The sequence below is a fragment of the Neoarius graeffei genome, chromosome 10 (assembly GCF_027579695.1).
Source record: "Neoarius graeffei isolate fNeoGra1 chromosome 10, fNeoGra1.pri, whole genome shotgun sequence".
Lineage (NCBI taxonomy): Eukaryota > Metazoa > Chordata > Actinopteri > Siluriformes > Ariidae > Neoarius > Neoarius graeffei.
Window position 1 is genome coordinate 2,472,049 of NC_083578.1, and position 22,536 is coordinate 2,494,584.

The 22,536-nt window shown below is 43.2% G+C and overlaps 1 protein-coding gene across 2 annotated transcripts in view; it reads right to left on the reverse strand.

The window, feature by feature from the left end:
- The window catches only part of gfra2a (GDNF family receptor alpha 2a), a 114,764-nt gene extending 97,610 nt beyond the window's left edge, over positions 1 to 17,154 (reverse strand). For both annotated transcript variants that reach the window (XM_060931093.1, XM_060931092.1), the window contains exon 1: positions 16,408 to 17,154. In XM_060931093.1, the coding sequence (XP_060787076.1) occupies positions 16,408 to 16,444 (37 nt within the window). In that variant the 5' untranslated portion in view covers positions 16,445 to 17,154. The remainder of the gene's footprint in view (positions 1 to 16,407) is intronic.
- Between the last annotated feature and the right edge of the window lie 5,382 nt (positions 17,155 to 22,536).

The following is a 22,536-nucleotide window of genomic DNA, read 5'->3' on the forward strand; positions in this document are numbered from 1 at the left end:
GGATGTGTTTTGAGAAAATTCATTTTTTGAGAATTCAACCGGAAAGCGCTAACACGGCAGTGCGAGGGGCGTGTCTTTTTGCCGATACAAAACGCTAGTTTTAAAACCACTGCAAAGCTCAAAACAACATGACAGTTCTGTGGAAGTGAGTAGAGGGTTCCTACAAGCAAAACGAAGTGTCCCTGGCTCTGCAAGTGCACGGACAGAGTGTGTAAAAGAGTAAATACAAAGCCAGTGACCTTACCTGAAGTTGTTCTTCTCCAGACGCCATCTTCAGGGGAAAGTCCGTAAAAGTCGAGTGCCAAGTGCTAGGGGTGTGCAAAAATATAGATACGGCGATATATCGCGATACTTTGTCTTCCGATTCAATATCGATGCTCAAAATTTGAATATCGATATTTTTTCAAATAATAAATCATGTTTCAGACGGGTTGTAAATCCAGTACGACTTCCGCACCTCCGCTCCGCGAGGTGTCGCTGTGCCACTCCCTCACTGCAAGGCACTCTTCATCTTCTCTTTTTTCCCCGGCGGTTGCAGTGAGGAAAAAAAACAAGCAAGCATGGCTGTTAACGTAAACCTAGAGACGCCGCCGAACTTTAAGGCAGATGTTTGGAGGCACTTTGGATTCCAAAGGAAAGGAGAAAAAAACAGTGAGCCGGACAAAGAGTATGCACTCTGCAAAACCTGTTTCGCTCCAATTAGATATTCAGGTAACACAACAAACTTGCGAACTTACTTAGCACAACACCACCCCGACATATTACCTCAGCCGGAGCCGCCGAAACCCGACCCGAAGCAAACTACACTGGACAGCGCCAAAGTCCTCCCGTCTACTTCAGTGATGTGTGACTTACTGTAACTGTGAACTTAATTTTGTCATTTCAGGTCAAAGGCAAGAAGCTGCACTTTATCTTGCATTTTCAATTTTAGTGTGTGTGAAACACTGCATTTTATTTTGAGTATTTACTCTAAGTTCAGAAGAAACATGATTCACTGAGGTTTCAGTTCAGTTTCAGTGTGTGGACAGTGACCCACACTGCACTTTGTTTCATAATTGTGCTCAGGGAGACTTATGCCATGTACACACGTAGCCGGGTATTTTTAAAACCGAACATTTTCCCCCCCTCCGTTTATAAAAATGTTTTATCCACACCACCTCGTCTTCGAAAAAAATCCCTTCCACACATAACCGAACATCTGCGTTTTCAATCACATTCATAAGCATTCCAAACCTGTAGATGGCATTATTTCCCCAAATCCTACCCCCTAATCACATCGCCTGTGCTCTTGGAGCAGTAGTTGGGCTTCTAAAATTAAACATGTAAATAGCACCTGCACAATAATTAACGCTTTCAAGGCACTACTCCGATCCATTACTCTTTAGCTAGCCGCACACTACGCCGATTTTCAGCGTACCGAGCCAACTGAAGTCGCGAGTCAGGCGTAAAGACTAGTTTTCGATGGTACCGACTCATCTCACAGCCAATTCGAAAAACTAATCGGGAGCCAGACTGATCGGCGAGAGTCGCTAGCAATAGCCAATCATATCTTTCGCATATAACACGTGACATCATTAAACACAATTTCTAGCGCGAGAAATGCGTGTCGGTAGCACCTAATGCAGGTATATACTGTAATTCCATAGACTGAAGCTTTATCCATAGACACAGTGGGCTGGAAAGCCACTCTGCTCAAGTTGTGTGGCTGAATTCCAAATCGCTTTAACTCCCCTATATAAGTGCACTATTTAAGGTTGGGAATAATAGCTCATGCAGCCTAGATAGTGCGCTACATATTCCGTGTTGTGTCATTTGTAATTCAGCCTGTAGCATCTTCAAGTGTTGGATTTAACAGTAACTATATCCAATAGCCAATCACAAAGCTATTAAGTTGTCACATGTCGCTTCAATCGCGACTGCACTCGTCAACAGTCGGGGGATATGTGCGTGCCCTGTCGGGAGTCGGCTCTGAAATGGGTCGGTTCGGTACCGCGTGGATCGCCGTGGTGTGCGGCTAGCTTAAGTCCATGCTTAATCTGGCTTCTGCAGTAAACAAAGGTCGCACGTTTGACATCAGGGCAGATTTGTTGTCATTTTTTTGGCGCAGATTGTGACGTTCTAAAACGCAAACCTCCGGTTATCTCTGTCTACACGAAAAGGCATACACGGAGTTTTCAAAAATCTTCACTTTGCCCGGAGTTTTTTTAAATATTCGTTTTTGATGTGTTTTCATGTGGATGACAGGCCAAAACGTAGAAAAATATCTTCGATTTAGCAGATACCCGGCTACGTGTGGACGGGGTCTAAGATGCCCACTGCACTTTTCAATGTGTTTCAGACAGTGTGTTGTTCCTGCAAAATAAGCACAAGTTAAATGTTCTCAGGTATATGTTCTCAAGTTTACAAAGAACAAATTGATATTAGTGTTAGCACTGAAATGTCTGTGCAGTCTGCAGTGCAAGTTTTAAGTTTTCATAAAACAATTTGATTCTGCTTGTTAAGCAGCACTGATGTGTCCATGCTTACAGAAAAGTTGAGAATACTAGCACAGAAATGGGAATTTTCTGTATGTTGTAGTGAAGCAACTCTTGGTTTTGCCAGCAGTGGAATTGAGACAAATACAGTGGGGCAAAAAAGTATTTAGTCAGCCACCAATTGTGCAAGTTCTCTCACTTAAAAAGATGAGAGAGGCCTGTAATTTTCATCATAGGTACACTTCAACTATGAGAGACAGAATGGGGGGAAAGAATCCAGGAAATCACATTGTAGGATTTTTAATGAATTAATTGGTAAATTCCTCGGTAAAATAAGTATTTGGTCACCTACAAACAAGCAAGATTTCTGGCTCTCACAGACCTGTAACAACTTCTTTAAGAGACTCCTCTGTCCTCCACTCGTTACCTGTATTAATGGCACCTGTTTGAACTCGTTATCAGTATAAAAGACACCTGTCCACAACCTCAAACAGTCACACTCCAAACTCCACTATGGCCAAGACCAAAGAGCTGTCAAAGGACACCAGAAACAAAATTGTAGACCTGCACCAGGCTGAGAAGACTGAATCTGCAATAGGTAAGCAGCTTGGCGTGAAGAAGTCAACCGTGGGAGCAATTATTAGAAAATGGAAGACATACAAGACCACTGATAATCTCCCTCGATCTGGGGCTCCACGCAAGATCTCACCCCGTGGGGTCAAAATGATCACAAGAACGGTGAGCAAAAATCCCAGAACCACACGGGGGGACCTAGTGAATGACCTGCAGAGAGCTGGGACCAAAGTAACAAAGGCTACCATCAGTAACACACTATGCCGCCAGGGACTCAAATCCTGCAGTGCCAGACGTGTCCCCCTGCTTAAGCCAGTACATGTCCAGGCCCATCTGAAGTTTGCTAGAGAGCATTTGGATGATCCAGAAGAGGATTGGGAGAATGTCATATGGTCAGATGAAACCAAAATAGAACTTTTTGGTAAAAACTCAACTTGTCGTATTTGAAGGAGAAAGAATGCTGAGTTGCATCCAAAGAACACCATACCTACTGCGAAGCATGGGGGTGGAAACATCATGCTTTGGGGCTGTTTTTCTGCAAAGGGACCAGGACGACTGATCTGTGTAAAGGAAAGAATGAATGGGGCCATGTATCATGAGATTTTGAGTGAAAACCTCCTTCCATCTGCAAGGGCATTGAAGATGAAACATGGCTGGGTCTTTCAGCATGACAATGATCCCAAACACACCGCCCGGGCAACGAAGGAGTGGCTTCGTAAGAAGCATTTCAAGGTCCTGGAGTGGCCTAGTCAGTCTCCAGATCTCAACCCCATAGAAAATCTTTGGAGGGAGTTGAAAGTCCGTGTTGCCCAGCGACAGCCCCAAAACATCACTGCTCTAGAGGAGATCTGCATGGAGGAATGGGCCAAAATACCAGCAACAGTGTGTGAAAACCTTGTGAAGACTTACAGAAAATGTTTGACCTCTGTCATTGCCAACAAAGGGTATATAACAAAGTATTGAGATGAACTTTTGTTATTGACCAAATACTTATTTTCCACCATAATTTGCAAATAAATTCTTTAAAAATCAGACAATGTGATTTTCTGGATTTTTTTCTCATTCTGTCTCTCATAGTTGAAGTGTACCTATGATGAAAATTACAGGCCTCTCTCATCTTTTTAAGTGGGAGAACTTGCACAATTGGTGACTGACCAAATACTTTTTTGCCCCACTGTATATGTCTGGCAAGAGTGTGTAGTTATGTATGTGAAATGTAATTTTACAGTGGTCAATAAATTCTGATTTTCTTCAGTGACACAGATATCGTGATGTGGTTGAAATTTCTTGCAATATATCGATTATCGCAGAATCGCTGTACCGTGATATTATCGTTATCGTGGGCAAAATATTGCCATAGTATCGTATCGTGAGGTATCTGGTGATACCCAGCCCTACCAAGTGCAGCGGGATGGAAATGCACTAGCAGGATGGGCTCTGCACTCGGCACTCGACTTTTACGGACTTTCCCCTGAAGATGTAAAATGATACAGTGCTGAAAGATAAAGGTGATGAACAAAACAACAAAGAAAATGAGCTATTTCAATCATTTATTCAAAAAAATATCAACAGAGGTAATATTCTTCTGTGGAGAAAGTAAGTACACCCTTGGCTTCAGAAGCTTGCATTGCCCCCTTTAACAGAAATATCTTCCTGTAGGCATTTTGTATAATGGTCCATCGGTCTCTGACATCAGCTTGCTGAAATTTCTGCCCACTCTTCCATGCAAAATTCCTTCACTTGCAAGATGTTTGAGGGTTTTCTTGCACCTACTGCCCTTTTCAAATCTCCCCACAACATTTCAGTGGGGTTCAAATCTGGGCTTTGACTCAGCCTCCTAGTCATAACCCTCCATTTCTTCATTTTGAGTCATTCCTTGGTGGATTTGCTTATATGCTTAGGATCATTATTTTGTTGAAAGGTCCACCTCTGGTTCAACTTCAACTTTTGAACAGATGGCCTCAAAGTATCTTCAAGCACTCTGATATGATTCAGAATTCAGAGGTGACTCAATGAACGCAAGTGTCCCAATCCCTGAGGCAGCGAAGTGACCCTAAACCATAACATTTCCACCACTGTGTTTCACAGGTGGTATGAGGTTCTTCTCCTGAAAAGCCGTCTTTGGCCTGCGCCACACATTTGATTTGTCTGTCTAAAGCACGTGATTCCAAAAGGCTTGGTCTTCACCGAGATGTTCATTGGCAAAGTGTAGTCTTGTTTTAACATTCTTTTTGTAGAGTGAAGGCTTTTTCCTGGCACGCCTCCCATGCAGGACAAATTTGTCCAAGCTCTTTCCAATAGTTAATGTAGATAAATAGATACTTTATTAATCCCAGAGGGAAATTCAAGGTATCCAGTAACATTTCCGCATTGCACAAGATCAATACAAAAACTAAATAGCATTATACGTATAAAAAACTAAAATACAAAAAAAAAAATACCAAAAGAAATAAAACGTTACCAATAAGAGCAAGTAATAGAATATACAGCTCTCAGTATAGGAGGTAGTGAGGTCGTGCAGTTGGCAGTAACCAGTCACAGAGCAAATAAGCGTGTAATGAGCAGTGCAAATACTTTGTGGACAGTTACATACATGTGCAGCATGTTTAGTGGTATATGGTAGATAAAAAGCATCGTATATTACAACCCCGCTTCCAAAAAAGTTGGGACAAAGTACAAATTGTAAATAAAAACGGAATGCAATAATTTACAAATCTCAAAAACTGATACTGTATTCACAATAGAACATAGACAACATATCAGATGTCGAAAGTGAGACATTTTGAAATTTCATGCCAAATATTGGCTCATTTGAAATTTCATGACAGCAACACATCTCAAAAAAGTTGGGACAGGGGCAATAAGAGGCTGGAAAAGTTAAAGGTACAAAAAAGGAACAGCTGGAGGACCAAATTGCAACTCATTAGGTCAATTGGCAATAGGTCATTAACACGACTGGGTATAAAAAGAGCATCTTGGAGTGGCAAGTAAAGATGGGAAGAGGATCACCAATCCCCCTAATTCTGCGCCGACAAATAGTGGAGCAATATCAGAAAGGAGTTCGACAGTGTAAAATTGCAAAGAGTTTGAACATATCATCATCTACAGTGCATAATATCATCAAAAGATTCAGAGAATCTGGAGGCCGGAAAACCATACTGGGTGCCCGTGATCTTTGGGCCCTTAGACGGCACTGCATCACATACAGGCATGCTTCTGTATTGGAAATCACAAAATGGGCTCAGGAATATTTCCAGAGAACATTATCTGTGAACACAATTCACCGTGCCATCCGCCGTTGCCAGCTAAAACGCTATAGTTCAAAGAAGAAGCCGTATCTAAACATGATCCAGAAGCGCAGACGTCTTCTCTGGGCCAAGGCTCATTTAAAATGGACTGTGGCAAAGTGGAAAACTGTTCTGTGGTCAGACGAATCAAAATTTGAAGTTCTTTATGGAAATCAGGGACGCCGTGTCATTCGGACTAAAGAGGAGAAGGACGACCCGAGTTGTTATCAGCGCTCAGTTCAGAAGCCTGCATCTCTGATGGTATGGGGTTGCATTAGTGCGTGTGGCATGGGCAGCTTACACATCTGGAAAGACACCATCAATGCTGAAAGGTATATCCAGGTTCTAGAGCAACATATGCTCCCATCCAGACGACGTCTCTTTCAGGGAAGACCTTGCATTTTCCAACATGACAATGCCAAACCACATACTGCATCAATTACAGCATCATGGCTGCGTAGAAGAAGGGTCCGGGTACTGAACTGGCCAGCCTGCAGTCCAGATCTTTCACCCATAGAAAACATTTGGCGCATCATAAAACGGAAGATACGACAAAAAAGACCTAAGACAGTTGAGCAACTAGAATCCTACATTAGACAAGAATGGGTTAACATTCCTCTCCCTAAACTTGAGCAACTTGTCTCCTCAGTCCCCAGACGTTTACAGACTGTTGTAAAGAGAAAAGGGGATGTCTCACAGTGGGAAACATGGCCTTGTCCCAACTTTTTTGAGATGTGTTGTTGTCATGAAATTTAAAATCACCTAATTTTTCTCTTTAAATGATACATTTTCTCAGTTTAAACATTTGATATGTCATCTATGTTCTATTCTGAATAAAATATGGAATTTTGAAACTTCCACATCATTGCATTCCATTTTTATTTACAATTTGTACTTTGTCCCAACTTTTTTGGAATCGGGGTTGTACATGATAAACATAGTTAAAGTATATATCAGTACATATAGTATATGTAATAGTGTGATAGTATACGATATATAATATTTAGTATATAAATATTAAGTTAGTATATATATATATATATATATCAGTATGTATAATTTATAAGTAGGTAGGTACATTATAACAGTATATAATAATAAAGTATATAATAAGGTAAAGTACAACATACCAGCTTATCTACAAATATCTGTATATACCCATCTATGCATATAATGTACATCTATGTAAGCAGCAGAAAAGTGCAATGGACATGAAAGAGCAGTGTAACTAGTCCTGAGTACAGCAGAGTCACAGAGTCTTATTTTTGCTGAGCCAGGAGGAGTTGAACAGTCTAATGGCCCAAGGGACAAAAGACTTCCTGAATCTGTCCCTGGTGCAGGGCAGGGACAACAGTCTGCCACTGAACGAGCTCCTCTGCCTGCTGATGATGCCGTGCAGAGGTTGGTGAACGTTGTCCATGATTAAGAGCAGTTTGCTCAGGGCCCTACACTCTGCCACTGATGTAAGGGACTCCAGCTCAGTTCCCAGCACAGAGCCAGCTTTCCTCACCAGCCTGTCGAGCCGTCCAGCGTCTCTCTTCTTAATGCTGCCTCCCCAACACACTACAGCACAGAAAAGGACACTGGCTACCACAGACTGGTAGAACATCAGCAGCAGTTTTCGGCAGATCCTGAAGGACCCAAGCCTCCTCAGGAAACACAGTCTGCTCTGACCCTTCCTGTAGAGGGTGTCAGTGTTCACTGTCCAGTCCAGCTTGTTGTCCAGATGTACACCCAGCTATTTGTAGGTCCTGACCATCTCCACATCGAACCCCTCAATAGAGATCGGCTGCAGAGTCGGCCTAGACCTTCTAAAGTCCACAAGCATTTCTTTTGTTTTGCCAGTGTTCAGCTGCAGGTGGTTGGATTTACACCACAACACAAAGTCCTGTATCAGGCTCCTGTACTCCTCCTCCTGTCCATCATGAACACATCCCACAATCGCAGTATCGTCCGAGAACTTCTGCATGTGGCAAGACGCCGAGTTGTATTTGAAGTCTGATGTGTAGAGAGTGAACAGAACTGGAGAGAGCACAGTCCCCTGTGGTGCTCCTGTGCTGCTTATCACCGTGTCAGAAATGCTGTCCCTGATCCTGATGTGTTGTGGTCTCCCGGTGAGGTAGTCTGATCCAGGAGACCAGATGTGTGTCCACCTCCATATCCTGCAGCTTATCTCTCAGTAGAAGGGGCTGGAAGGTGTTAAAGGCGCTGGAGAAGTAAAAAAACATGATCCTGACTGCACCGCTCCCCTTGTCCAGATGAGAGTGAGTCCTGTGCAGAAGATAGAGGATGGTGTCATCCACTCCCACCTTCTCCTGGTACACGAACTGCAGTGGGTCCTCAGCATGGTGGGCCTGGGGTCTGAGGAAATTCAGCAGCAGTCACTCCATGGTCTTCATCACGTGTGATGTCAAGGCAACTGGCCTGTAGTCATTCAGTTCCTTTGGATGTGTTTTCTTAGGAACTGGAATGAGGCACGACGTCTTCCACATGACAGGAACTCTCCCGAGGCAAAGGCTCAGGTTAAATACATGTTGGAGGGGCTCCCCCAGTTGGGCAGCACAGGCCTTCAGCATCCTGGGACATACCTTGTCCGGGCTTGCTGCCTTCCTGGGGTGGAGTCTCCTCAGCTCTCTCCAGACTTGGTCTGCAGTGAAGATGAGGGGACTGGGGGAGTGGATGTGTATTCTGTCTGCAGGATGTGTTGATGGCTCTAATGCTGATGATGTTGGTGGTGGGGGTGAGGGCTGATCTGGCGGTGATGGTGATGAGGTGACAACTGCTGAAGGAGGAGGGGGGGAGGGGGCAGCAGGGGCAGGACAATCAAACCTGTTGAAGAAGTGATTAAACTGGTTTGCCCTGTCCATGCCCCCATCTGCTGAGCTGCCACTGTTCTTCTTGTAGCCTGTGATGGTTTTCATCCCATCCCAGACCTCCTTCATGTTGTTTTCTTGCAGCTTCTGTTCCACCTTTTTCCTGTATGACTCCTTGGCCTCTTTTAACCGGACCTTGAGTTCCCCCATACACGCTTCAGCTCTGACCTGTCTCCATCTTTGAACGCCCTCTTCTTTTGGTTGAGGAGGCCCTTAACTTCACTGGTAATCCAGGGCTTGTTGTTTGAAAAGCAGCATACAGTTTTTGTGGGAACAACAACGTCCCTGCAAAAGTTCAAGTAGCCTGTTATGCAGTGTGTCACCTCCTCAATGTCCTCCCCATGCGAGTCTAACAGTACTTTCCAGTCGGTCATCTTGAAGTAGTCCTTAAGAGTTTCCTCTGCCTTGGGAGACCAGGCCCATGGTGGTGGGCTGCCTCAGAACCATTGATTTGTACTGAGGATGTAGGAGAACCAGATTATGGTCAGATCTCCCCAGTGGCGGTAGTGGGATTGCCCTGTATGCGTCCCTTACATTGGCATACAATAGGTCTATGGTCCTGTTTTTCCTAGTGGGACAGTCCACAAACTGATGAAAGGCAGGGAGAGTGGAGTCCAGAGTGACATGGTTAAAATCCCCAGAGATCACAAAGAAAGCCTCGGGGTGTTGTGTCTGCAGCGCTGCTATGGTAGAGTGAATGATGTCATACGCTGCCTGCGCATCCACACGCGGAGGAACGTAAAGACAGGTGAAAATGGCGTGTGTAAATTCCCGAGGCATGTAATACGGTCGGAGACTCACCGCTAACAGTTCAATGTCCTGGCAGCAGATGATCACCTTAACGTTTACGTGTCCCGGGTTGCACCATCTGGTGTTAATAAACAGTGCGAGTCCCCCACCTTTGCACTTGCCGCTCAGCTTCGCGTCCCTATCCGCTCTCACTGTAGTGAATGTATACACTTTCATACCAACAGTTTCAAGGGGTTACCTGCAGATCCAGTGATGAAATGTTGGGGTTCTTGGAGACTTCTTTTAGCATCAAACAGTCTGCTCTCGGGCTGAATTTGCTGCCAGTCCTGGACAAATTGGCAGTTGGTTGAAATCTATGCCCCTTGTAGATTATTTTCCTTCCAGTGGAATGGGTTATTTCTAATAATTTAGAGATCTTTTTCAATCCCTTGCCAGATTCATACACATCCACAACCTTTGTTTCTGAGGTCCTTAGAGAGCTCTTTAGATCTTGGCATGATGACACCATACCGTACATTTCAATAGCAAAGAGAAAAGCAGGCCCGAGATGTCAGGTTTAAATAAGACGGGTTCCACCTGCAGGAGCGTCTAATCAGTGGCACCTAATCTGGAACACCTGAGTCTAATTTTATGGACTTGAAAGTGTGATAAATGTAAGAGCGTACTTACTTTTTCCAGGGTGTCCTTACTTTTTTTGATTGATTTTTTTATTTAAATTATGAAAATGACAAAATGTGAATTTTATGTCATTTGTTGGAGCATATCACCTTTATCTGGAGGTTCTGTACCAAAGAGAGTGAAATGTTTGCTTGTTTAAATAGGTTGAGGAAAAAAAATCTACAATTTCCCTAGGAGGTACTTATTTTTTCACATGACTGTACATTGACAGACACAAAGGCCACACCTCTTTCAATATGACTGAGAGACACCAAGGCCACACCTCCATCTCTTAGATTCACTTGTACAAAAGCCTTACCTCCTGCACTTCGACTCAGTGCACAAAAGCCACACCTATTTTTTTTACACTGACAGACACAAAGGCCACGCCTTGTTCATTATGACTGAACGACACAAAGGCCACACCTCGTTCATTATGAGTGACAGACAGGAAGGCCACTCCTTCTCTTATATATACAGAATAAAAGGCCATGTCTCTTTCTCTTAGATAGCAGACACAAAGGCCACACCCCTTCTCTTAGACAGTGCCACAAAGGCCACACCCCTTCTCTTAGACTTAGTGCCACAAAGGCCACACCCCTTCTCTTAGACTTAGTGCCATAAAGGCCACGCCCCTTCACAGAGCTAAAAAGTTTCCTGAGCCCTCAGGTAGGGGGTGTGGCCTATTCTGATACGCTGTAATGATTTAATCAGGCAGTTTGTACAATGATCTTAGCTTGCGAGTTACAGGTAAAATAGCGTGTGTTTTATTTCTGGCCAAACTCTTAAACCCCACACAACTCCAAAGTTGGGCAGTTCTTCACTGTTTCTTAAATATTTTTCATATTTTTCACTCTTTAAAAAAAAAAGTTCGATCTTTTCCAGCTTGAGGTCGGGAAGAAGTGAGGAGCGGAAACGAGACGCTAGTGACACCTACAGGTCCGGGCTAATAAATTAATAATGATGGAGAAAAGTGGATCTGGATAAGGTCAAACTTGAATGAAGAGATGAAGAGATGAAAAAGTCTGAGAATAGATACAGATATCATATAGAGGAGAAAGACAGACAGATGGACAGACAGAGAGACAGATGGAAAGACAGAATGAGAGACAGAATAATATACTATAATACCTATGACATTTTCTGTCTACATATAGAAAAGTGAAAGCAGAGAGAGAGAGAGAGAGTGAGAGAGAGGGACTGAATGTACTTTTCTGTGAGTACTGAGAAAGAGATAGAGACAGATGGACAGAGAGGGAGAGAGACGGGAGAGATAGACAGTCAGTCTCTGTTTTTGGTTTCCTGAGTGCTTATTAATGTCAGAGACAGACAGAGAGACAGAGAGTGAGACAGGCGTGATGGAGTTTATATGATGTGATGATAAACACTGCCTCATTACAGTTTCTGAAAGAGAAAGAAAGGAAAGAATTAGGAAAAGAACAGGGGATGACGAGGTCATTACACTGAATCTTCCTCCAACATGAAACAGGAAGTAATTAGAAAAAGTGATACTTTGATGTCTTTATGAAGGAAAGACAAACAGACGGACAGACAGAGTAAAACAAAAAGATAGACAGAAAGAGACAGACATGGAAAGGGATAAATAGAGAGAGATGGATATAGAGACAACTGAGATAGACTCTTAAAAGGATAGAGAGAAGCAGAGAGACAAAAAGAAAGACGACAAAAGAGTGAGACAGAAAACGAGAAAGAGACAACAAGAGAAAGAAAGGTGAGAGTTGAAAGACAACAAGAGAAAGTTGAATTAACACTCTAATCCATCAGTGTTGAATGAACACTCTAATCAGCTACAATCTTGAATGAACACTCTAATCTGTCAGTGTTGCATTAACACTCTAATCTGTCAGTGTTGCATTAACACTCTAATCAGCTACAGTGTTGAATTAACACTCTAATCAGCTACAGTGTTGAATTAACACTCTAAACTGTCAGTGTTGCATTAACACTCTAATCTGTCAGTGTTGCATTAACACTCTAATCAGCTACAGTGTTGAATTAACACTCTAATCAGCTACAGTGTTGAATTAACACTCTAATCTGTCAGTGTTGCATTAACACTCTAATCAGCTACAGTGTTGAATTAACACTCTAATCAGCTACAGTGTTGAATTAACACTCTAAACTGTCAGTGTTGAATTAACACTAATCAGCTACAGTGTTGAATTAACACTCTAGTCAGCTACAGTGTTGAATTAACACTCTCAACTGTCAGTGTTGAATTAACACTCTAATCAGCTACAGTGTTGAATTAACACTCAACTGTCAGTGTTGAATTAACACTCTAATCAGCTACAGTGTTGAATTAACACTCTAGTCAGCTACAGTGTTGAATGAACAGTCTAATCTGTCAGTGTTGAATGAACACTCTAATCTGTCAGTGTTGAATTAACACTAATCTGTTCGTGTTGAATGAACACTCTAATCTATCAGTGTTGCATTAACACTCTAATCAGCTACAGTGTTGAATTAACACTCTAATCTGTCAGTGTTGAATTAACACTAATCAGCTACAGTGTTGAGTTAACACTCTAGTCAGCTACAGTGTTGAATTAACACTCTCAGCTATCAGTGTTGAATTAACACTAATCAGCTACAGTGTTGAATTAACACTCTAGTCAGCTACAGTGTTGAATGAACAGTCTAATCTGTCAGTGTTGAATGAACACTCTAATCTGTCAGTGTTGAATTAACACTCTAATCTGTCAGTGTTGCAATAACAGTCTAATCAGCTACAGTGTTGAATGAACACTCTAATTTGTCAGTGTTGCATTAACACTCTAATCTGTCAGTGTTGCATTAACACTCTAATCAGCTACAGTGTTGAATTAACACTCTAATCAGCTACAGTGTTGAATTAACACTCTAATCAGCTACAGTGTTGAATGAACACTCTAATCAGCTACAATCTTGAATGAACACTCTAATCTGTCAGTGTTGCATTAACACTCTAATCTGTCAGTGTTGCATTAACACTCTAATCAGCTACAGTGTTGAATTAACACTCTAATCAGCTACAGTGTTGAATTAACACTCTAAACTGTCAGTGTTGCATTAACACTCTAATCTGTCAGTGTTGAATTAACACTAATCAGCTACAATGTTGAATTAACACTCTAGTCAGCTACAGTGTTGAATTAACACTCTCAACTGTCAGTGTTGAATTAACACTCTAATCAGCTACAGTGTTGAATTAACACTCTAATCAGCTACAGTGTTGAATTAACACTCAACTGTCAGTGTTGAATTAACACTCTAATCAGCTACAGTGTTGAATTAACACTCTAGTCAGCTACAGTGTTGAATGAACAGTCTAATCTGTCAGTGTTGAATGAACACTCTAATCTGTCAATGTTGAATTAACACTAATCTGTCAGTGTTGAATGAACACTAATCTGTTCGTGTTGAATGAACACTCTAATCTGTCAGTGTTGCATTAACACTCTAATCTGTCAGTGTTGAATTAACACTCTAATCAGCTACAGTGTTGAATTAACACTCTAATCAGCTGCAGTGTTGAATTAACACTGTAATCTGTCAGTGTTGAATGAACACTCTAATCTGTCAGTGTTGAATGAACACTCTAATCAGCTACAGTGTTGAATTAACACTCTAATCAGCTAGTGTTGAATTAACACTCTAGTCAGCTACAGTGTTGAATGAACAGTCTAATCTGTCAGTGTTGAATGAACACTCTAATCTGTCAGTGTTGAATTAACACTAATCTGTCAGTGTTGCATTAACACTCTAATCAGCTACAGTGTTGAATTAACACTAAACTGTCAGTGTTGAATTAACACTCTAATCAGCTGCAGTGTTGAATGAACACTCTAATTTGTCAGTGTTGAATTAACACTCAAATCAGCTACAGTCTTGAATGAACACTCTAATCTGTCAGTGTTGAATTAACACTCTAATCTGTCAGTGTTGCATTAACACTCTAATCAGCTACAGTGTTGAATGAACACTCTAATCTGTCAGTGTTGAATTAACACTCTAATCTGTCAGTGTTGCATTAACACTCTAATCAGCTACAGTGTTGCATGAACACTCTAATCTGTCAGTGTTGAATTAACACTCTAATCTGTCAGTGTTGCATGTACACTCTAATCAGCTACAGTGTTGAATTAACACTAAACGGTCAGTGTTGAATTAACACTAATCAGCTACAGTGTTGAATGAACAGTCTAATCTGTCAGTGTTGAATTAACACTCTAATCTGTCAGTGTTGAATTAACACTCTAATCAGCTGCAGTGCTGAATGAACAGTCTAATCTGTCAGTGTTGAATGAACAGTCTAATCTGTCAGTGTTGAATTAACACTCTAATCTGTCAGTGTTGAATTAACACTCTAATCAGCTGCAGTGCTGAATGAACAGTCTAATCTGTCAGTGTTGAATGAACACTCTAATCTGTCAGTGTTGAATTAACACTCTAATCTGTCAGTGTTGAATTAACACTCTAATCAGCTACAGTGTTTAATTAACACTCTAATCAGATGCAGTGTTGAATTAACACTGTAATCTGTCAGTGTTGAATGATCACTCTAATCTGTCAGTGTTGCATTAACACTCTAATCAGCTACAGTGTTGAATTAACACTAAACTGTCAGTGTTGAATTAACACTCTAATCAGCTGCAGTGTAGAATGAACACTCTAATCTGTCAGTGTTGAATTAACACTTTAATCTGTCAGTGTTGCATTAACATTCTAATCAGCTACAGTGTTGAATTAACACTCTAATCTGTTAGTGTTTAATTAACACTCAAATCCATCACTGTTGAATTAACACTCTAATCAGCTGCAGTGTAGAATGAACACTCTAATCTGTCAGTGTTGAATTAACACTCTAATCTGTCAGTGTTGCATTAACACTCTAATCAGCTACAGTGTTGAATTAACACTCTAATCTGTTGGTGTTGAATTAACACTCTAATCAGCTATAGTGTTGAATTAACACTAATCCTTCACAGTGTTGAATTAGCACTCTAATCTGTCAGTGTTGAATGAACACTCTAATCTGTTCCAATGTAAGTGTTAATTCTCCACTGTATGGAGTCGATGTGTTTACAGTGTGCAGGGTGACCTTGATCACAGTTGTGTTCACTCAGACTGTCTCTGCATTAAACACCAGAAAGGGAACGGAAATGGACACACACACACACACACACACACACACACACACACACTATGTTCAGGTGCACTGTGGTTTAACTTTTTTGACTTTGATCATTACACTGTGCCTCTCAAATCACTTCACACACACGTGTTTGTTTTTCTCTCCTTCTGAGCTCCTTCCACTGACCTGATCATTAACAGCTCATAAACCCCATCTGAGTCTCACACTGACCTTCAGCTCAGGGACTGAAACCCAACCGTTTCTCTGTTTTAAAGTTTTCCTCATGGGGACCTACTGAACGTCCCCACAAGGTCAAACCCTCTCACAGATTCCTCTCCTTCCTCTCCTTCTTCTCCTCTCCTTCCTCTCCTTCTTCTCCTCTCCTTCCTCTCCTTCTTCTCCTCTCCTTCTTCTCCTCTCCTTCTTCTCCTCAGATTCCTCTCCTTCCTCTCCTTCTTCTCCTCTCCTTCCTCTCCTTCTTCTCCTCTCCTTCCTCTCCTTCTGTCTGAGGACTTTTTTTTTTGTCTCCAAGATACAAAAACACACACACACACACACACACACACACACACACACACACACACGTCGTGTTTAATCCGCCTCATGGTGTACGTGTGTGTGTGTTGGTGATGGAAGTCCTTCTGAAGTTCACTCACCTAACAGGAGCAGCAAGCTGCACAGATACAGACGCATGATGGAAGCGCGAGACAAATCTCAACACACTGGATGTTACTCTGTGTAGTTTATTCCCCCAAAATCTCAACACACCGGCTCTTTACTCTGTGTAGTTTATTCCCCCAAAATCTCAACACACCGGCTCTTTACTCTGTGTAGTTTATTCCCCCAAAATCTCAACACACCGGCTCTTTACTCTGTGTAGTTTATTCCCCCAAAATCTCAACACACCGGCTCTTTACTCTGTGTAGTTTATTCCCCCAAAGCGGAAACTGCGCTGAAAATGTTAAAAATCCCGAGGAGCCTCCAGCGCGCGCGCAGCCTTCATCATCATCATCATCATCATCATCATCATCATCATCATCATCATCATGCCCCGCTGTAATAAATCCATAAAGATGTAAACTTTTCTCTGTTTTATTTCTTGGTGTAAATATTTATTCCTGTTTAAGAGGAAGAGGAGGATGAGGAGCAGCAGCAGGAGGGTGCAGGGTTGAGTCCCGGGTTCGGATCCCCAGCATGCCGAGGATGAAGAGCCGCGATCCGCACCACAGGGCAGGACATGACCCGCGCGCGCTCCGAACCCCTTCACATCACACACACCGGCAGCAGAAATACAAACAACCAAAAATAATTCCGTTCATTAATAATAATAATAATAATAATAATAATAATCGCAGTTGTAGACTGAAGCGCGAGCGCGGAGCCGCCACTCTCTCACCGCCGCACCCGCAACTCCGCTCCAGAGGCGCGCGCACAGCGGAGGGCTGATCTGTGCGCGCGCGCGCTTCCCTCTGAAGGAGGGACTGGCTTCATCCCAAACGAGCATAAAGTGCACTACATGCGGCCCTTCACTCCAGCGCTTCAGTCAGGGACCAACAACTCAGTCTTCATGATTTTATCGCGTATGCAGTGCACTAAAGAGGGTGTAGGGTGCAGGAGCTACAATCTTATCCTCTATCTAGGGCACTTTAGAGGGTGTAGGGTGCAGGAGCTACAATCTTATCCCCTATCTAGGGCACTTTAGAGGGTGTAGGGTGCAGGAGCTACAATCTTATCCCCTATCTAGGGCACTTTAGAGGGTGTAGGGTGCAGGAGCTACAGTCTTATCCCCTATCTAGGGCACTATTGCGGGTGTAGGAGCTACAATCTTATCCCCTATCCATGGCACTATAGAGGGTGCAGGAGCTACCATCTTATCCCCTATCTAGGGCGCTGTAGAGGGTGCAGGAGCTACAGTCTTATCCCCTATCTATGGCACTGTAGAGGGTGTAGGGTGCAGGAGCTACAGTCTTATCCCCTATCTAGGGCACTATTGCGGGTGTAGGAGCTACAATCTTATCCCCTATCTAGGGCACTACAGAGGGTATAGTGTGCAGGAGCTACAATCTTATCCCCTATCCAGGGCACTATAGCGGGTGTAGGAGCTACAATCTTATCCCCTATCCAGGGCACTATAGAGGGTGTAGTGTGCAGGAGCTACAATCTTATCCCCTATCTAGGGCACTGGAGAGGGTGTAGGGTGCAGGAGCTACCATCTTATCCCCTATCTAGGGCGCTGTAGAGGGTGCAGGAGCTACAGTCTTATCCCCTATCTATGGCACTGTAGAGGGTGTAGGGTGCAGGAGCTACAGTCTTATCCCCTATCTAGGGCACTGTAGAGGGTGTAGGGTGCAGGAGCTACAGTCTTATCCCCTATCTAGGGCACTGTAGAGGGTGTAGGGTGCAGGAGCTACAGTCTTATCCCCTATCTAGGGCACTGTAGAGGGTGTAGGGTGCAGGAGCTACAGTCTTATCCCCTATCTAGGGCACTGTAGAGGGTGTAGGGTGCAGGAGCTACAGTCTTATCCCCTATTGAAGGCACTTTAGAGACTGTATGGTGCAGGAGCTACAATCTTATCCCCTATCTAGGGCACTGTAGAGGGTGTAGGGTGCAGGAGCTACAGTCTTATCCCCTATCTAGGGCACTGTAGAGGGTGTAGGGTGCAGGAGCTACAGTCTTATCCCCTATTGAAGGCACTGTAGAGAATGTATGGTGCAGGAGCTACAATCTTATCCCCTATCTAGGGCACTGTAGAGGGTGCAGGAGCTACAGTCTTATCCCCTATCTACCGTAGGGCACTGTAGAGGGTGTAGGGTGTAGGAGAGACAGTCATCTACCCTATGTAGTGCACTTATTTCAGGTGTAGTGAGTTTGATAGTTGTGTATTCGACCCACGCTTAGATTTCACATGCAATATACACAATCAACTCCAGAAATATTGGCACCCTTCCAGCGAACTCAGGCTCCAGAAGTGAAGTGCGTGCTGTGGGATAAAACGATTTCTTTCTCACCCATCAGTGACTGTGCTAATTCAGGCAGCGTACTGATGATACTTTGAACAAATGATTCAGTATAAACTCACCTTCCTTCACTGAAGACTGAATTATTAAGGTGTCTGAGAGCTCAGAGTGTAAACAGCGTGAGTTATAATTCTGCAGATGAAAATTCAATGAGGGTTTGACGTTGTAAAGTATCGAGAGTTTTGATGATTATCCTCGAGTATCACTTCACTCTTCAACTTCTCCTGACTTTCTCATTAATTAGCATTTACTTTTCTTTTCATCTTCTTTCGTTATTATCACACAGATCTCCTGACATGACTGAGATGGTTCTGGAAATTGTTTCATTTCATTTCTTGTTATAATGAATAGTTTTGCTGCAGTAAGATCTCGCAGGAAGATCACACTCTCACATAGCAGTCATGTTTGCATTGTTGTTGTCATTGTTGTTGTTTTCTTTGTAATGATGGAGCCAAAGTCACATGATTATGGGATGTCCTGATGTGATGACATGCTGCAATCCATTGTATTCCGAATTCAGAAAGTCTGATCTAAACACGATCCCCACTGCTTCAGCTTCAGAGCAAGAACATTTGTATGGTTAGTCCTGGAATTTCAACTGTCTCTGAAAGTCACCTGTTGTGGTCGTGTTTGCTGATAGAAATGATGGAAAAACAGAGCTGAATTAACTTACAAATCTAAACTTGCAAAGCTGTTCGAACACGCTTTCACAAAACAAAAGCTACAAATCACATAAAGCCAGGCTTTATCAAATAATAAATAATGCAAAAGGGAGAGACAGCTGGATGTGTCTTTGAGAGAGACAGATGGGCATGTGAGAGAGATAGATGGGCGTGTCTTTGAGAGAGGTGTGTCTTTGAGAGAAACAGTTGGACATGTCTTTGGGAGAGACAGATGGGCGTGTCTTTGAGAGAGACAGATGGGCATGTCTTTGGGAGAGACAGATGGGTGTGTCTTTGGGAGAGACAGATGGGCGTGTCTTTGAGAGAGACAGGTGGGCACGTCTGAGAGAAACAGATGGGTGGGGCATGTCTTTGAGAGAGAGATTGGCATGTGTTTAAGAGAGACAGATGGGCATGTCTTTGAGAGAGACAGGTGGGCGTGTCTTTGAGAGAGACAGATGGGCATGTCTTTGGGAGAGACAGATTGGCATGTGTTTAAGAGAGACAGATGGATGTGTCTTTGAGAGAGACAGGTGGGCATGTCTTTGAGAGAGACAGATTGGCATGTGTTTAAGAGAGACAGATGGATGTGTCTTTGAGAGAGACAGGTGGGCGTGTCTTTGAGAGAGACAGATGGGCATGTCTTTGGGAGAGACAGATGGGCATGTCTTTGGGAGAGACAGATGGGCCTGTCTTTGGGAGAGACAGATAGGCGTGTCTTTGAGAGAGACAGGTGGGCACATCTGAGAGAAACAGATGGGTGGGGCATGTCTTTGAGAGAGACAGATTGGCATGTGTTTAAGAGAGACAGATGGATGTGTCTTTGAGAGAGACAGGTGGGCATGTCTTTGAGAGAGACAGATGGGCATGTCTTTGGGAGAGACAGATGGGCATGTCTTTGGGACAGACAGATGGGCGTGTCTTTGGGAGAGACAGATAGGCGTGTCTTTGAGAGAGACAGGTGGGCACGTCTGAGAGAAACAGATGGGTGGGGCATGTCTTTGAGAGAGACAGATTGGCATGTGTTTAAGAGAGACAGATGGATGTGTCTTTGAGAGAGACAGGTGGGCATGTCTTTGAGAGAGACAGATGGGCATGTCTTTGGGAGAGACAGATGGGCATGTCTTTGGGAGAGACAGATGGGCATGTCTTTGGGAGAGACAGATGGGCGTGTCTTTGAGAGAGACAGGTGGGCACATCTGAGAGAAACAGATGGGTGGGGCATGTCTTTGAGAGAGACAGATTGGCATGTGTTTAAGAGAGACAGATGGATGTGTCTTTGAGAGAGACAGGTGGGCGTGTCTTTGAGAGAGACAGATGGGCATGTCTTTGGGAGAGACAGATGGGCGTGTCTTTGGGAGAGACAGATGGGCGTGTCTTTGGGAGAGACAGATAGGCGTGTCTTTGAGAGAGACAGGTGGGCACGTCTGAGAGAAACAGATGGGTGGGGCATGTCTTTGAGAGAGACAGATTGGCATGTGTTTAAGAGAGACAGATGGATGTGTCTTTGAGAGAGACAGGTGAGCGTGTCTTTGAGAGAGACAGATGGGCATGTCTTTGGGAGAGACAGATGGGCATGTCTTTGAGAGAGACAGGTGGGCGTGTCTTTGAGAGAGACAGATGGGCATGTCTTTGGGAGAGACAGATGGGCATGTCTTTGGGAGAGACAGATAGGCGTGTCTTTGAGAGAGACAGGTGGGCACGTCTGAGAGAAACAGATAGGTGGGGCATGTCTTTGAGAGAGACAGATTGGCATGTGTTTGAGAGAGACAGATGGATGTGTCTTTGGAAGAGACAGGTGGGCGTGTCTTTGAGAGAGACAGATTAAACAGATTGTGTTAGTTGCCATGTCATTGTGATGTCAGGTGTGTTTACAGTTCTGCAGGAAGCAAAAAATCCTGCAGAAAATGCATGGAATTAGAACAGAGGATTTCTATTCTGGAATCAAAGATTAATGCTCTGCCAAAGACGGATGAATTAAAAGCAATATCTCAGGAAAGGAGTACTGAAACAGTGGCTGAGAATGCAGAGATTGCACTCCGACAGACTGAGGACATTGCAGACCAAGTGGAAGAATTCATAACTCAACCTGTGAGTACTGAAAACTGGCAAATGATGGGTGCTAAGCCCAAAAACAGAAGAGTAATTACTTCAACACCAGCTCGTTCTACAAATTACAATAGGATCTACAATCCTATGGAAAATCCACAGCCCATAAGGCTTCAGAACAAATTTGAATGCCTCAGGGATGTGGAAGAGGATTTGTCAAGTGGACAAACACATAGTAAAAAGAGATCACACCAAGATCGAAGAGCTGTGAGAAGAGGCAAAAAGCAGCTCGTAACACCACCTGATCCCACAGCCCTTGTTCTTGGTGATTCCACTGTAAGACAATTAAAAGGTTATGAGATGATTATTTGTTGTCTTCCAAATGCATCCATCTCTGACACCAAAGACAGCATTTTGAAACTCATGTCCGAGCATAAAACTATTAAACGTATTGTTGTGCATGTGGGAGCAAATGATGTTTTTAGAGAACAGTTGTTTGTCCAAGATGATTTCAGAAAACTTTTTTCTGAGCTCTATAAGACTGGAATTCAATCTTTTATCAGTGGCCCACTCCCAGCGAGAGGAAGTTTTGCTTTTTCTCGACTCTTCAGTCTTAACACCTGGCTTGGAAAAACTTGTTCTTCATTTGGTATGAATTTCATAGACAATTTTAACCTTTTTTGGAATCGCAAAGAATTTTACAAACCAAATAGCACTGAACTCAGCTGGATTGGAGCCAAAGTCTTAGCAGACCACTACAAACTTGCAATCTTTTCTCAGCCAGCACCGAGGAAAACAGTTGATAAGATGTCACAGACTGACATAGTTACAAAGCCTAAACAATCATCTTTGCAAGTCGTCATCAAGGACACACAAACATCTGACTTGCAGGCCTCCCAACATTCAAGGACAGACGACTCCACTTCTCCTCGGATGGATTTCCCAAATAGCATGAAAAAATTGCTCCCAATGGCTACACTTTCTTTTTCCAGCCCAAATCTGTCGCGACAAGCAGTGTACCCAGTTCATCAAAGTTGTGTTTGTCCAGGACTTTCA